The 15,724-nt window shown below is 47.2% G+C and overlaps 1 protein-coding gene across 12 annotated transcripts in view; it reads left to right on the top strand.

The window, feature by feature from the left end:
• The window catches only part of SUDS3 (SDS3 homolog, SIN3A corepressor complex component), a 370,845-nt gene that overhangs the window by 168,352 nt on the left and 186,769 nt on the right, over positions 1–15,724 (top strand). Inside the window, exon 14 of one of the 12 annotated variants that reach the window (XM_082416841.1) lies at positions 11,611–11,671. The exons of the other annotated variants lie outside the window; for them this stretch is intronic. Coding sequence (XP_082272967.1) covers positions 11,611–11,656 — 46 coding nt within the window. The 3' untranslated portion in view covers positions 11,657–11,671. Of the gene's footprint in view, positions 1–11,610; positions 11,672–15,724 lie in introns of those variants that run through there. 12 annotated transcript variants of the gene reach the window in all.

Genomic DNA, 15,724 nt, shown 5'->3' on the forward strand with positions numbered 1-15,724 from the left:
CAAGCCTTTGTTTCTACCATCATTTCTTGTACCAACAACTATAATAGTCTCTTTATATCCGTAATAATGTCCCAGCTTCTATACTTCCCCCCTTTAATCTGTTCTCTACATAGCTGTCAGGGTGACCTTAAATAAGATGTGTGGTTCCTTGCCTAAGCCTCCAAAGGTTTCCTCTTGAACTTAGAATAACCCCCATCTCTTTACTCAGGCCCAGAAAACCATACCTGACTTGCCCCCTACCTGCCATTCCTGGTTCTCTTGAGCCACTCCCCCTCTCATGGTGCTTCAGCCACCCTGACCTTCTCTCTGTCCCTTGAATATGCCAAGCCTGTTCCCCACATGGACCTTGGCACTAACTGTTCCCTCCTTCTGGATTTCTCTTCCTGAAACCTTCCCCTAAGATTGATCCCTTCTGGTCACTCACATCTCATCTTCAGAGAGGTCTTCCCCAACCATCAGAATGAGCCCCCATAGCCATTTGTTCTTTGTAGCATTTGCCACCCTCTAATACCCTTGTCTTCCCCTCTCCTTGAGAGCAGGGAACTTATCCAGTTCATTGACATCTTCATTCCTCAGTGACTAACCTGGTGCCTGGCACACAGTCATTGCTTGTAAATGTTTCTTCGATGAATGAATGAAGATAGTAGCTATAGATACCCACATTTAAAGGGAGGCAGTGTAGCTTTGTGTGAACAACCTTGGAGCTTGGTTATCTGACTTCCTGAGTTTGAGGGAAGGCTCCATCTCTTATTAGCTATATAATCATCCCACATCCCCAGGCCTCAATTTCCCCATCTGTACACTGGGCATAATAGGTTGTTGCAGGGACCTAGGACCTACTATTGCTGTTTACAGAGCAGCTGTTTTGCGGGGCAGCTGTGCTATCCCTATTTTATAGACACAGAGCAAAAAATATTTGCTGAGTGTGGAAAACGAGGTCCAGAGACTGTTCAGGTCACACTGGTGCCAAGTGGCAGTGCTGGGCCTTGAACCCAAGTCTGGCTCCACCCTGGAGCCACGCAGACTCCTCTGGGGAGCACCTACAGTGGGAACGAATTGAGATCCTTGCGCTGATCAGGTTGGGCGACACCCAGAGTGTTTATATAGTAACAGAATTTCACTACCATGTCAGTAGCTCTTGAAGGTTTTTAGAACAGTTCCACTTGGTTAATTCACTCGGCTGTCACAGGAGACCTGGGAAATAGGCAGGACCAGGAGGGATTCCTTCATGTTACAGGTGGGTGACTTGAGGATCTGGCATTTGCCCCGTGTCACTCTTTGGCCCCCAGGGCTGCTGCTGTCACTGCTGCCAGTAGCCCCCAGCACTCTGGAGACGCAGTAGTTTAAGCATCTCCGCATCTGTTACCTGGTGGCCCCCCCGACTTTGGGCTTTTGCATCCACTTTGACTGTTCTTTAAATCTGCTTACTTAAAAACCAAAACTGAAGAAAAAATATCTTGACCCGTCCTAAGCAATCATATCAAGTGAATTCATAGTTTGCTATTCATTCTAAAAATATTTATTGAGCACCTACATTATACCAGGCACTATTTTGGGCACTGGGAGTACATCAGTGCACCAAAAGAGAGTAGTGGCGAGAGATACACAATGAATGAATTAATAAATTTATACAGTGTCAGGTGGTGATACGTGATATGAGGTGAAATAAAGCAGATGAAGGTAAAAGAAATCAACAATGTATTACAATAACTGTATATATAGATATATTTTTCCCCCGATGCATATAAAATCAACACGTAACTGTTAGAATGAAAATGTTGGTTCATGGGACTTCCCTGGTGGTCCAGTGGTTAAGGCTCTGCACTTCCACTGCAGGTAGCACAGGTTCGATCCCTGGTCGGGGCGCTAAGATCCCACATGCCGCACAGTGTAGCCAAAAAAAAAAAAAACGTCGGTTCAGGTACCATCTGGACATGCTTTATACCAGCAGGTCCGTACAAAATACATATTGCCATTTAGAAAACCTTCAAACACCCCCAAGAGCAAGGCACATCAGCTGAGACAGGCTCAATTTTTACTGAGGATTAAACTGAGGCTCTAAGAGGTGCACTGACCTGCCAGGCTCACACAGCCAGAAGGTGCTGGAACAGGGCCTTCTGGCTCCACCTCTTGCCTCTATAATTTTGGATATAAATTCTTCCCTGAGAAAGAGTTTGAACCTGCAGCTCATCCAATTTCTCTGAAAGGCTAGACTTCTCCTCCACCCCTGGCCCAGTGCTCAGCCCCACCAGGTGCGGGCGGGTGGCGTCTCAGCATCCTTGGAGAGCAGGAAGCATTGTAATTGATCGCCCTGCTGCCTTTGCCCCCCTGTCCAGGCTGAGTCACTGCCAGAGATGAACTGGCTGATATTTCAGCTGGGGTGATAGCATCTCTCCAGCCGCCCCTCCTAATAAGCTTCCAGTCATAAACCTTATCTTCTTCTGCAGGTATGCGTATCTGCCTCCCAGCCCCTTCACACAGTGTGTTCCCAGGGGCCAGAATCCCACCTACCCACTCAAGGTTAAAAGCAAAACAGCACACCCCCAACTCTTCAGAATGGGTATTTGTAACATGCGGTGTCTTTAAAGAGTGAGTGCCTTGTTCAGGGATGTGGTCTTATTTGACATCAAAATGCATTCTCCTGATGTGAGTTATCTAGGGCTGACCTTTTTGCTCAGTTTTCAATTGGGACATATGAAGCTCAGAGAGGTCAAGTGACTTGCCTAAGGTTGCAGAGCATAGGTGGATAATGGCCTTAAATTAAGGTAGGCAGGATAACCAGGGATCAAGGGTCCTAAGAGAGACTCAGGTATGACTTTTGGCTACTTCACTAACTGTACTGCTCTTAAACAAGTCACTTAATTTTTGTGTCTCTGTTTCATCACCTGTAAAATGGGAATACTAATAGAAGCAACTACTACACAGGGTTATTGTAAAGTTTAAATGAGCTGATGTATTTAAAACATACTTAGCACAGTGTTTGGCACATAGTAGATGTTAAGTAAATGGTGTTGTTACTGTTGTTGTTGTTCCCTGGAGAAGAAATTCAGTTTACCTCTTCCCTAGGAAACTCCCTAAGTAAACTTGGCATGAAGGGTTAACAAGTGAGGACATGCAGCAGGTTCGTGTTTTTTTGCTCAAAGTGTGGCCTGTGCACCAACAGGAGCATTACTGGGAGCGTGTTAGAATGCAGAGTCACAGGCCCCACCCCAGATCTGCTGAATCTGGATTTAACAAGGTCCCCGAGGGATTCATGTGCACCTTACAGTTTGAGAAGCACTGATTTAGGGCTTTCCCTGTGCATCAGGGTCACCTGGGGAAGTTTTAAAAAATGCAGATGACTTGGCCCCACCCCCATAGATTTTGGTCCCTTGGTCTGGGGTGGGGTCTGGGCATTGCTATTTTTTAAAATCTCCCCTGGTGTTTTCGATGCATAGCAAGGGGTTATCCCAGGTGTGGTGGGGGCTGACTTGCTTTGGAGTTGGAGAGAATTAAGTTTGAAACTAAGACCTTTCCACTTACTAGCTGTGTGATCTTAGGCAAGTTGCTTAGCTTCTCTGATCCTCCGTTTCTTCATTGTAACCTGAGAAGAATGATCCTCCCCACTCCCTCTCCCACTTGTGAGGATGAAATTAACACTGATTATGTACAAGAGCCCGGCAACAAGGTATTGCTAGATGTGAATGAATGCACTCACCCTCTGTGTGCAGCGCACTGTGCCAGGGCCAGAGATGGTAGACGGTTATTGTTATCGATACTAATGTGATTAGCAGCAGTGGTACTGTCTGTGAATATGAAGGATCAGGAGCTCACTGGGGCATGACGTATCTCCTGTGGCGGTGCAGGAAATGACTGTTGATGGATTGAGAAGGCATCCCCAGCAAGGTCAAGGAAATAACAATCCTTGGTACCATTCATTAAGCACTAACCGTGCATCTGTCACTGCAGTAAACACTTTATAAAAATTTTTTAAAAATTAAAGTTGTACATGTGCTTAATTTGATCAGTGGTTCTCAATGTGTGTGTGTGTGTGTGTGTGTGTGTGTGTGTGTGTGTGTGTGTTTTGCCTCCAGGGGATGTTCGGAAATGTCTGGAGACATTTTTGGTTGTCACAGCTGGGGCCAGGGGTGTTATTTGCTACTGGCATCTGGCAGGTAGGGGCCAGAGATGCTGCTAAACATCTTGCAATACACAGAACGTCTCCCAACACAAAGTATTGTCTGCTCCCACATGTCAGTGAGGCTGAGGTTGAGAAATCCTCGTTTAGATTCAGGTAGTTCTGCAAAGCCTGTTATATAAAACAGCAGCCTCTTGGCCCCTTTCTTCCCTTCACCTCCTCCGAAGCAACTACTTTTGCCATTTGGGTGGGTGATTTTATTTACCTATACGTCTCTAAGTAGCCTGCTTGTATTGTGACTTCCTGATGATTCCATTCTAGACTTTATCCCTTGGCTTCTGACTGTGGAAGGTGAGGAGTTAGCTCTCCTTCCTCAGCCCCTGCCTGTGCCCACCTGCACACGTGGCTCCCCCTGCCCCCAGATCCGCTGTGATTTCTGTTGGATCAATATTCAGTGTTTATATTACCCTAACTGTAAATGGTGTGCTCTGCTGATGCTGCAGTCAGCTCAGATTACCTTCCCCGCCTGCAACATCTTTTGTTCTCTCTGAAGTTAATAACTGCCTCGTTTTTCCCTTGGCTTTGTTATCTGTGTACTTCCCACTAACTCAACCCTCAACTCTTTGCCAATTGTCTAAATCTCCTTTCAAGATATTCAGGCCCATCAGGGAGGAAATCTATCAAGTTTGCCTTTCAGAAGGCGTCTCTCCGAGAACAGGCTAAGTGTTTCTGTAGGAAGTGTTTTATGTTAAGACCCACAATAGCCCTGTGAAGTAGGCCCTATTATCATCATCGTCCTTGTTTGACATTTGAGGAAAACAGCTCTTAGAAGGGTTGTTTGGGTGCCCAATATCACACAGCAGGATGTGGAGGAGTCAAGACTTGACCGCAGGACTGTGTGATCCTGTGGCTCCAGGGCCTGGGCTTCCTTATGTCTCAGAAGGTCACTCTAGGAGACAGCACTTCGAAATACCCCCGTAACCAGACTATAACCTGCCTCGATGAAAGGGCAGTAGCTTATTCATTCCTGTGTCTGCAGCGCTGATCACGAGGCCAGGCACAGAGCAGGACTTAGTGCTGCTGGTTGAATGAATAAGTGGAGAATTTTGAGAGGCAGTGGGGGGAATGCCCGGTGTTCCGGGTAGGAGATCAGAGGAGCTGGGGCTTGGTCACGTAACGTGGGCAAGTCACTTAACGTCTCTAGCCTCAGCCTCCTCGTCTGTTGGATGGAGCTGAGAAGACCTGCTTCAAGGACAGTTTTCAAGCAGCCAGAAGGAGCTGATGAACTGCAGATGCTCAGGAACCTGTAAAACACTAGGCAGATGGTGCACGGGCACATCAGTCGCTATGCGGTGAGGCGCAGATTTCTGCTAAGCTCCTCCCCCACTTCCCCTCCTCCTTCCTTCCTTCCTTCCTTCTTTTCTTCTAAGTGAAACATGGCATAATTAATTTAGAAAAGAAAAAGAAATGCCTTACAGTTGAGAAAAAGATATATTATAGCCCGAGCTAGTTCTCATATGTAAAATATTTATATTAATGTGTCATAAAAATTGATTCACCCTTCTCTTGCCTGGTGTCATTAATGGGTAGATATGGAACATCTTACTTCCTTGCCTCCTTTTCCCTGCCTCCTCCTCTCTTTCTCTCTCCCTCTCTCTCTCTTTCTCTCTCTCTCTCCCAGCAGTGTATAGTTTCAAATGACTATGAGGAAACCATTTTTCATGAACAATAATAATACAAAATAATAGATGATATTTATTTAGTGCTTGCTATGTGCCAGTCACTACTGCAAGCCCTTTTGCATTTTAACTCATTGAATTCTCACACAACCCTAGAGGGTCAGTGCTAGTGTTATTCCCATTTGACAGAGGAGGAGACTGAGGCACACATTGGTCACTGGTTCAAACCTGTCCGTCCTGACTCCAAGGCCCTTGGTCCTGACTGCTCCTTCGCCACCTCCCTGTGCTGTGCTGTCCAGCCTCACAGCTTTCACACAGAGGCCAGTGTCCTATGGCTTTCTACTGCAGGAAGGCACCTGATATTCAAAACCTTCTCAGTTTGCAGTAAATAGATATACCAAGAACTCTTGAGTTTTTGCAGCTCAAATTTTGATGATGGTGTAGGTTTTCTAGCAAGGGGTAGAGAAATCTAGGGACTCCATGTCCAGCAAGTTTCCAGGTCTTGGCAGGACAGGGCTGGCTGTCAGCAGTGGTGGAGACAGGAGCCCCGAGCAGGGCCTGGGACAGCCAGTCCTCTCTAAGCCAGGTTTGTGTCTTAGGAACGGGACTTTTTGGTTCCCAGACCGTCGCTCCCTGGCATCCTCCTGTGTGCCTTGCAGCTTTAGTGTCAGCTCTTTATAACCGCGATGCAAACTGTTCCTTGGAGCTTTTCGGAGTCAGGCTCTGGTGGAGAAGAGCCTGCAGTGGGGCTTCCAGCCCACAGCTGCTCCAAGGGCCGCATACACAGACACACTCACGCAGACACATGCAGACACACACAGACACACATTCCTCTGCCCGTTTGTCCCATTCACTGTTTCTTTATCACAATAACGCAGCCTCTAGTATCAGGTCCCAGCTCACAGTAGGTGTCTAACAAATGCCTTTTGGATGAATAAGCGCAGGGGTGATTCAGGTATTCTCTCCTTGCCCTATCCCTAGATATCTAGGTGTTTGTTGTTCTGGCTTGCCTGGGCACAACTGGAAAAGTGATCCAGAAGGGGTTCCTGTATTCATTTTGGGTGGTGCCAGGCTCCCTAACACAGCTCGTGAGGTCCTTCGTGATCTGGCTCCTGCCATCTCCTTCCACCTCCTTCCCCCCAGCCTTCTGGGGTGTCCATCTCTACTTTCAGTGGTTTAAAACTTTTTTTCAAGTCATGGAGTTCTTTGGGGATCCGATGAAAGGCATGGACCCACTTATCCAATATACAGACATCTGCACATTCAAACAGTGTCCTGAATATAATTTCTGGGGATCTCTAAGGCCCATTCATGAATCTCCAAGGAGTGCACAGGACCCCACTGAAGGACCTCTGCCTGTAGGGCTGGGGAAATCCAGAGAGGGGAAGTACCTCTGAAGCCCAGGGTCCTGAATGACAGAATTGGAACCAAGACCCAGGCCTCTGGATCTCAATTTCAGGACTTTCTCCCTTTAACCGTCCTGTGTTGATGGATGAACGCCAGGTAATTAGTTGATACAATGAACAATTAAATGAGACACTCTTCTTTGCCTTTTCCATCCATCAAGCCCTCAGCACTGGCAGCTCTGTCAGGTGCTCAAACACCAGCGGTTTCTGGAGTACAGCCTTCCTCCTTGTAGTTTGGCCCTTTCCTGATGGTTATAAATGGAAGTGATTACAGCAGAGTTCTGCTGGCTGTTCCACGGAGCATCTGCCTCGCCACCGGGAAAGCTCAGCCTCAGGCCTGCACACTGGAGTCAGGAGAGTGCCCACAATGAAGGCTGTTTGTTCCAGGTGCTGTAACTGGCCGTGTTCAGAGCTCTTGGGACCGGGAGATATGGTCGGCGTGTTCTTTGGTGCTCTGCACCTCATCTAATGGCTCTGTGTCTCCCTGATTCCCGAAGCCACCACCTGACAGACCCCTCTCCTCGTCCTCTCAGTCTAGTCCATCACCAAGACTTGTCTCTTTTCACTTTGTATCCTATCTATCCACTTCTGTCATCTTGCTGGCACCACCTTTACAAGCCAGGCCGCCATTGTTTGTAGCTTGGAGAACGGCCACAGCCTCCCCTGGATGATGACCTGCTGAGCTATTAGCTACTTTTTAGCTACTTTTTCTTTTCACTTTCACCATCTGCTGTTTGGGCCAGAAACATGGTATGTTAGTCAGGACAGGCAATGCTATGGTGCTGTAACAGACAACCAGTGGGTTCAGAACAAAATTTTGTGCTCATGCAAAGTCTGCTGCAGTGCTGGTGACACCCGGGGACAGTTGCACTCTGGGACAGGTTCAACGTTCCAGGCTGCTTTCATCTTATGAATCTTTCATATCAAGGGAACATGCTTCCATGATTGCTGCAGGAGGAGAAAAGAGAGAGAATTGTCCGACAGCTCTGAGAAGCTTCCACCCAGAAGTGACACGTGTCACTCCTCACGTTTTATTGGCCACAGCAAGTCATAGGACCATGTCTAATTCAAAAGATCAGAGGAGCACTTGGAAGAAGAGGAATTGGAAATATTTGTGTGCAGCAATCTTATCTAATCACTTTCCCCAGGGAATGAGTGGCAGAATAGGAGCTCATAATAAGGGTGGTGATTTATTACCTCTTTAATTCAGGAGATTGATCTGGCTGTGAGACAGAAAGATTCAAGAAATCAGCGTCAGCCAGACCCACTTCTCCTCCTCTCACCTCTGATTAGAGGCCAGGTGGGAGGTGAGTTGGAAGAGGAGGAGGGAGAGGGGAGAAGGAGAAAGAAGTGTGGGGAGGGGAGAAGAGAAGAGAGACTGAAAGAGACAAGGAGGAAGAGAGACAGACAGAGGGAGAGAGAGACTGAGAGGGAGAAAGCTACAGAGAGAGGCAGAGAGAGAATTTTACATTCATGTGTTTGCTCCACCTCCTTGAGCTGACTGCTGGGAACACCATTTTGAGTACAGAGACCCAGGGGTCAAGGGGCGCCTGTGACTTGTTGACCCCCTGTGATCTCCGATGACCAGCAGCCTTGCTCCTCTCAATGGCAAGAGAGCTAGAGGTCGTGGTGGCTGTGCTGGGCAGAGGGAAAGCTGGCCAAAAGCATGGGGGTTGTGTGTGGCCCCGGGCGGGATGGGAAAGGAGCCGGTGGGGGGAGGGAGGTAAGGAGAGAGGGCCAGAGGAAGGTTGGTCCCAGGATGCAGGGACTTGTGCAGCAGAGGATGTGTTGACGAGCTGAACCAGGGAGGCCTGAAGGAGGGTGCAGCGCCACCTCAGTGGAAGTCAGTGCAGGACAGGAGATGAGCTCAAGGACTGAAAAGGACAAGTTACATGCAGAGCAGGAACTAGCACCAGGCAGAGGCCGACGAAGACTAAACGGAACAGCCCTTTCCACCAGGACCGTCGGGCTGGCGTGCGCAGGAGCTTCCAGGAGGAGGGCGCCGAGGAGGGATTCAGAGGAGAATAAACACTCACGTGTACGTGAGCTGTAACCTGCAGGCTTGTCCGGAAGGGCTCAGGATATTTCCTACATCAGGCTGATCAGAGGCCAGGTGCCAGAGGCTCGCCTAGGTTCTGGAAGATGAAGTCGTTTTCTCTCTGGACACTGGAGTCTGGCTTGGGAACCTCATTTGTGCTACCCCAGTGCTCCTCAAACTGTCATCTACAGACTAGTGACAGTCAGCAAAGTATTACTGGTCCACAGTGAGTAAGTAAAGAAACTGGGAGTTAGTGTTTAGAAACTTTTATAGCAATCTGACATTGCTGTGACATCCAAGTGAATTTCTGTTGTATTTTACAAAAGTGTCGGTTTGTGATGGATTGGAGAGAAAATGGTCCGTCCCTGCAGATAGTCTGAAAAGCACTGTGCTGGGTTCCTAAGTGCTTCTCTCATTCCGTGCAGGTCCCTCCTAATCTGTTTTCCTTAGTGGTCTTCCTAGAACGCAAGTGGGATCCTGACATGCCTCCTTCTACAACCCTCCATTGATTTTCTCAAGCTCTTTTGGATAAAGACCAGCTTCTTCACAAGGGCCTGGAAGGTTCTGCATCATCTGGTCCCCACTCACCTCCCCAGCTTCTTCCCCTCTGCTTTCTTCCCCACACGTCCTATATCCTTACAAACAGCAAGCTCCTTCTGACCTCAGGACTTTTACCCGTGTGACGTCCTCTACCTGGCATGCTTTCGCCTCCATCTTGGGGGAGTTGACTCCTATTCTGCCTTCAAATCACAGCTGTTGGGGTGGAGAAATTTCTCTTTTTTCCCCTCTTAGTTCATTTGGCTGGCAATTAACATGACATAAGGTAGATTAACAGGAGAAAGTCAAATGTATCACGTGTGCATGGGGAATCCACATAATGAAGAATTCCAAAGACAGCAAGGCTAGATGAGATATATATATATGTCTCACACACACATACATGTGTACATATATTCTGGACTAAGGAGAAGGAGGTAGGGTCCTGAGGATCCAGGGGGAAGGAAAGTAACCCACAGGGCGCTAAGAAGAGTTAATGTTTGGTACAGGTTAGCTGGGCATCCAAAGACAGTGGGCTTTGATCAAATGGTTCTTTGCGGTCCACCACTCCTAACACTTTACTACAGTTGTTTATGGTGATAGCTTCTTCCTGGGATAGGCCTCCTGTCTTCAATTCTTTTAGGCAGTAAGGGGGAGGTTCAAAGATTCTTCCTGAGTCTTTTGGGCCCTGATTGTTTTCAGCTTAAAATAATCCGAGTGCCAGAGTGACGCATCGTGGGGCAGCCTGGCCTGAGCCCATCACGACCCAACAATCACCTCGTCAGGGAGGCCTTCTCTGGCCCCGGGCTAGTTGAGGCCCCCGCCTCTTGCCTTGATAGCCTCCCAGGCCTACTTGACGCGCCTGTGATTAACTCGCTCAGTGCCTGCCGCTCCCCAGGCCCCTGAACAGAGGGCAGAGGCCTCGCCTGTGCACCCCACAGGCCTGGCTCAGCGCTGGGTCCCCAGTAAACACGTGCCGAGTGAACGAATGAGCAAACGAAGGAATGAAGGCACGTCCACAGCTCGTGGGAGAGGCACTTGTGATTGTTAAGTGTGTCCTTTGGCAGCCAGGCCTTTATTTCATAAAACAGTTCCCCTGCCTCCTTCCTCTGCCCAGAACCTGGCAGCCCGTCCCAAGCTCCTGCTGATAAGTCATCTTATTGGCACAGCTGGACAGGAAAGGACAGAGGGAGTAATGGGAGTCGGGCACCGTGTCGCGGACAAAGGCCTGAGTTGACGTGGTAACAACAGGCAGACCGATGTGGCCTGGGCAGTGGTCTGGCCCCAGCACACGTCTGAGAACAGGCCCTGGGTCATTTTTCCTCTGTGCTGGAGAGCGTGGAAAGGCCAAGGAAGTGAGAAAGGGGCTACGGAGCCCTGCTTCTCCCCTGCTGCGGGATGGGCTGGAAGTAGCTTTGACCATTGGCCGAAGACTTTTAATATATAGAACATATCTGTATATTATTAAGTTTTTCTTTTTTCGGCCGTGCCATGTGGCATGTGGGATCTTAGTTCCCCGACCAGGGATTGAACCCACCTGCGCCCCCTGCAGTGGAAGCACGGAGTCTTAACCACTGGATGGCCAGGGAAGTCCCTGTATATTATTAATTAAAATATTATTTTCCATTTTATATTGCACCATGTTTTTAAAATTCCGAAAGTATGTAATTCAGTGCTTTTAACGGGAGTCATAATGACTGGCTGTGTGTGTAGTGATTAGACATGGAGGCTTAGGAACCTGGCTGCCTGGGTTCAAAATCTGGCTCCATCCCCTCTCAGTTTTGGGTACATGGATAAGTTACTAAATCTCTGTGTACTTTTGTTTCCTTATAGGCAAACCAAGGGTGAAGATGGTACCTATTTATTAGGGTTGCTCTGAGGGTTGCGTGAGATTATGCATGTAAGATGCATGGTAGACAAGATCTGGTGACATAAGAACAATCCAACAACCTAGAAGTAAATAAAGAAGTAAAGTATCCCCCAGCCCATTTTCTAGATATAAGTTCACCTAGTAATGTCTGCCCAGGTGTTTGAACCTCTGCAAACATGCAGATCAGGACTGGCATGAGAGAGGCGTGTGAGGTGCTGAGGGTGCACAGTTTAAGGTGCCAGCCCCGCATTTGCATGGACCTGAGAGTGAGAACATCCTGAAATCTTGTGTTCGGATGCCTCACTTGCCTTACCCTAGCCAGGCCCTGACACAGGTAATGAAGAGACTTCTGCTTCTGATAATGGTAGACTAGGTAATCTGGACCAACCCTCCCACTAGACAGACTGGAATATATATTCACACACACATACATATACACCCATATGTATATATAAACATATACACACATATATATGTATACACAGTATACGTATGTATGTATACACACACACACACACACACACACACACACACACACACTACTTCAAGACATCAGACAGCTAACAAGTAGTGAAAATTATTCACCGGGGTGGAGGTCTATGGAGGTGAGACCAATATCTGGCAGTTCTGGGTGTGATGAGAGGCGAAGAGGCTGAGTGGTCATTTTAGCCCGCACCTAGGGCTGGGGGCACAGAGATGAGAACTCAGGGCTTGCCGAGGGGGAGAGGGCTTGGTGAGCCCTCCTTCCTTTTGGTTGGCATCCTGAGGGGCTGCACCCTAGGGGTAAAGGTGAGATAGAGGCAGACAGGCTCTTACAGGGATGCAGCTCAGCACTGACTCATCTCAGTCCCTGAAGTTTGTATGGAGAGGACCCCAGATTGCCGGTTTCCACAGAGACTCAGAGGAAGCACACGTAAGTGCTCCCTGGAGAAAAATAACATCATTCTAAGCCTCAAATTATTTCTACAAACAAGTTTACAAATGCAATGTCTGGCATGCAAGAAAACGATAATCAGGCACATGAGAGGTGAGCAGCCAGCAGAAACAATGGACAAAAGAAACATCCCTAGAACCTCCAAATATTGAGGTTATCAGACAACGACCCTAAGATAACTCTGCTTACTATGTACAAGGAGATAAAAGACAAAATTGAGAATGTTGGTGAAAAACTAAAAATAATAAAAAGAAGTAATTGGAAGTTCTAGAAATGAAAAGAAAATAAATTAAGAACTCAGCAAATTAGTCATAGTTCGAAGAGACTCGGTCAATTGGAAGATGGGTCAGAAGAAAATAGTCAAAATCAAGAATGGAGAGACACAGAAATGGTAAATTCAGAAGAGAAGGAAGAGACTTAAGCATATGGTGAGAAGGTCCAATTGGGGTTTCAGAAGGAGAAGGGAGGAAGGGAGTGTGGCAGAAGGAGGTATTTGTAGAGATAGTGACTAAAACTTTTCCAAATCTGATGAAAGGCATCAGCCAGACAATGCCCTACAAACCCCAAGCAGGATAAATATAAAGAAACCAATACGTAGGCACATTCTGGAAGAAAATATAGAAAACCAAAACAAAGAGAAAATCTCTCTTTACCTGGCCTCAGGGTGAGCAAAATACCGCTCCCTCCCCCAGCCCCTATCTACCTCACCCTACAATGGACAGTGGGAGCAGCTGTCACCACAGAACATGACTCACAGGGCCATGGCTGCCTTCTTTCATAGTCTGGGAAGAGGTGGGGGATGGGTGAGAACTGGGGGTGCTAAAGTCAGGTGGTTCTTCTCTTGGTGAGCCTCAGAGGTAGGTGTCTGACTTCCAAGTTAGTGGCTCACTTTAAAGCACGGAGGTTCTTGAGATCTCTTTGGTATTGGCTTTTAGTCCTAGTCACCATTTTGGAGTGTTTGTTCATTCATTCAACACATGTTTCCTGAGGACCTACTATGTGCCCAGCACTAAGGAGACATCTGCAAACAGAACAGACTAATATCTTTGTCTTCACGGCACTTACATTCTAATGGGGCGAGACAACAATAAACAAAAGAAATAAAACGGTCAGTACTTGAGATGATTAGACGAGCTCTAGGGAAAAGTGAGCCGGGAAGGGGGAGTGTGGTCATTTTGTCTTACTGAGAAGGTAACAATCGGAAGGAGGTGAGGGAATGAGGCGGGCAGTCCTGTTGGGGGGGGGGGGGAAGTTCACGGCTCCTACATTTTGTTCTACTACGAGTATATATTTCAATTAAACATTACAAATCACAGATGAAATACAAGAGCTAAAAGATAGGAGTTGTTTCTGAGAACACGAAGTTAAATGCTTTGAAAAGACTTGAAAAGGTGAGTTGCAAAGAAATGCTGTCAAATTAGGGGACGAAAATGAAAAGATTAGCAAAAAAAAAAAAAAATTCACAACACTCTAAAAGAGTGCGGTACCCAGGTTCCTTCATGTGTGCCTTCTTTCAAGTGCTCCACTCCAAAGAAATTGGGATTGGATATCGGAGGTAATATACTGTGGTTGTTATTCATGTAAGAAGGCAGGGAAATTCCAGCAGGACTCCCATGCTCCAAGACAAAACCTCTCCCTGCCTCCAAATATGGGCGGACAAATGACATTGCTTTGTTTTAGGTTAAACTAAAGCACTTGAGATATGAAGGCATTATGTTTCATGATTCTTCACTGGGGCTTTCCTGAGTCACCGACCAACCACTAGTTCTGATGCTGCAAGCAGGCCAATTTGCTGAACATCAATGAGAAGAAAGCTGTTTTTCTGAAAATCAGTGTGTCTGACTGGCGTTCTCCCTCCCCACCCATATCCATCCAGTTCTTTCTCGGAGATCATTGCTGAGAGCAGGCAGGAGAGGGAGGGAAACCATGAGAAAAAGGAGGTGGTGTGAAGTAGATGAACCAAATTCAGGAGACCTGGCTCAGGTTCAGATCATAATTGACTATGAGAACTTGGGCAAGTCATTATATCTCTTGGAACCGCACTCTCTCATCTGTGACATGGGCACAATAATCAACCCAACTTCTTGAGTTCTTGTAAGGGTTAAATGAGGTGGTGTATTTCAGGTGCTTAGTATACTGCCTGGCATATTTGGAAATGCTAAGGAGAGGGTGACTATAGTTATTTTACTACTGACATCCACTGGAACTTGAATGGTCATAACTGCATTTAGTGACAGATCATCTCTCATAGAGCCTGGAGTAGACAGGCTGGAGTAGACTCAAAGGGGAAAGGACCCTCTACCACGGGAGCAGAATGAGCCCCAGAAGGAGACAGGAAAGCATTGCCCTCAGCGGTGGATGTAACGGTAATCTGTGGGGTCTAAGAGTTCCATGTGTGTTCAGCCAGCCGAATCTCATTTTGAACAGAGAAAGGTCAGCCTTACACTTTGTCAGCCCTGGCTGGGATTGGGACTTGGTGAGCGGAAGACCTAGACACCAGGGCTTTGCAGGTGGTCCCGGGGAAGTTGGCACCACCTCTAGATGTACCATTTTGGATTTTGAGAGATGGGGAGAGAGACCATGTTCATGATGTTGAGCTCCTAATGAACTCTCTGGGTCCTGTAATGCCCTGTGGTCTGTCTTCATCATAGGATGTCTTCTTTGTAGGATGCCCTCTTATTTAGCGTTTCCCAAACTTGGTTCTATGGTGTTCCTTGAGATGCTAATGGATATTCTGTGTTAAAAGGTTCCCATGACATATAAATCTGGGAAATACAGCATACTAGAGTAACGATGATAATGGCTAATATTTTTGGAGGGCAGGTGACTTACGTGTGCCAGCAAGCATACTAACTATTTTCTAGAGTTTGTATCACTTAATTCTCACAATGTCCCAATAAGGTAGGGACAATGGTTATTATAATCCCCATTTCACGTGCGTGGAAATGAAACATCAAGAAATAGTGCTCAGAGAGATTAGTTAACTCACCCAAGGTTGTACAGCAGGTGAGTGGAAAAACAAGGATTTAAACGCAGGTCTTTTGACTGCAAAGCTTCTGTTCTTAACTTGAATTAAGAGGTTTTTTTCCCAAATCCTTGACTTGCAATGGGGTGGTCAGAGAATGTGTCCAGTATCCCCTCTT

This window comes from Balaenoptera physalus, assembly GCF_965194825.1.
Source record: "Balaenoptera physalus genome assembly, chromosome: 12".
NCBI lineage: Eukaryota > Metazoa > Chordata > Mammalia > Artiodactyla > Balaenopteridae > Balaenoptera > Balaenoptera physalus.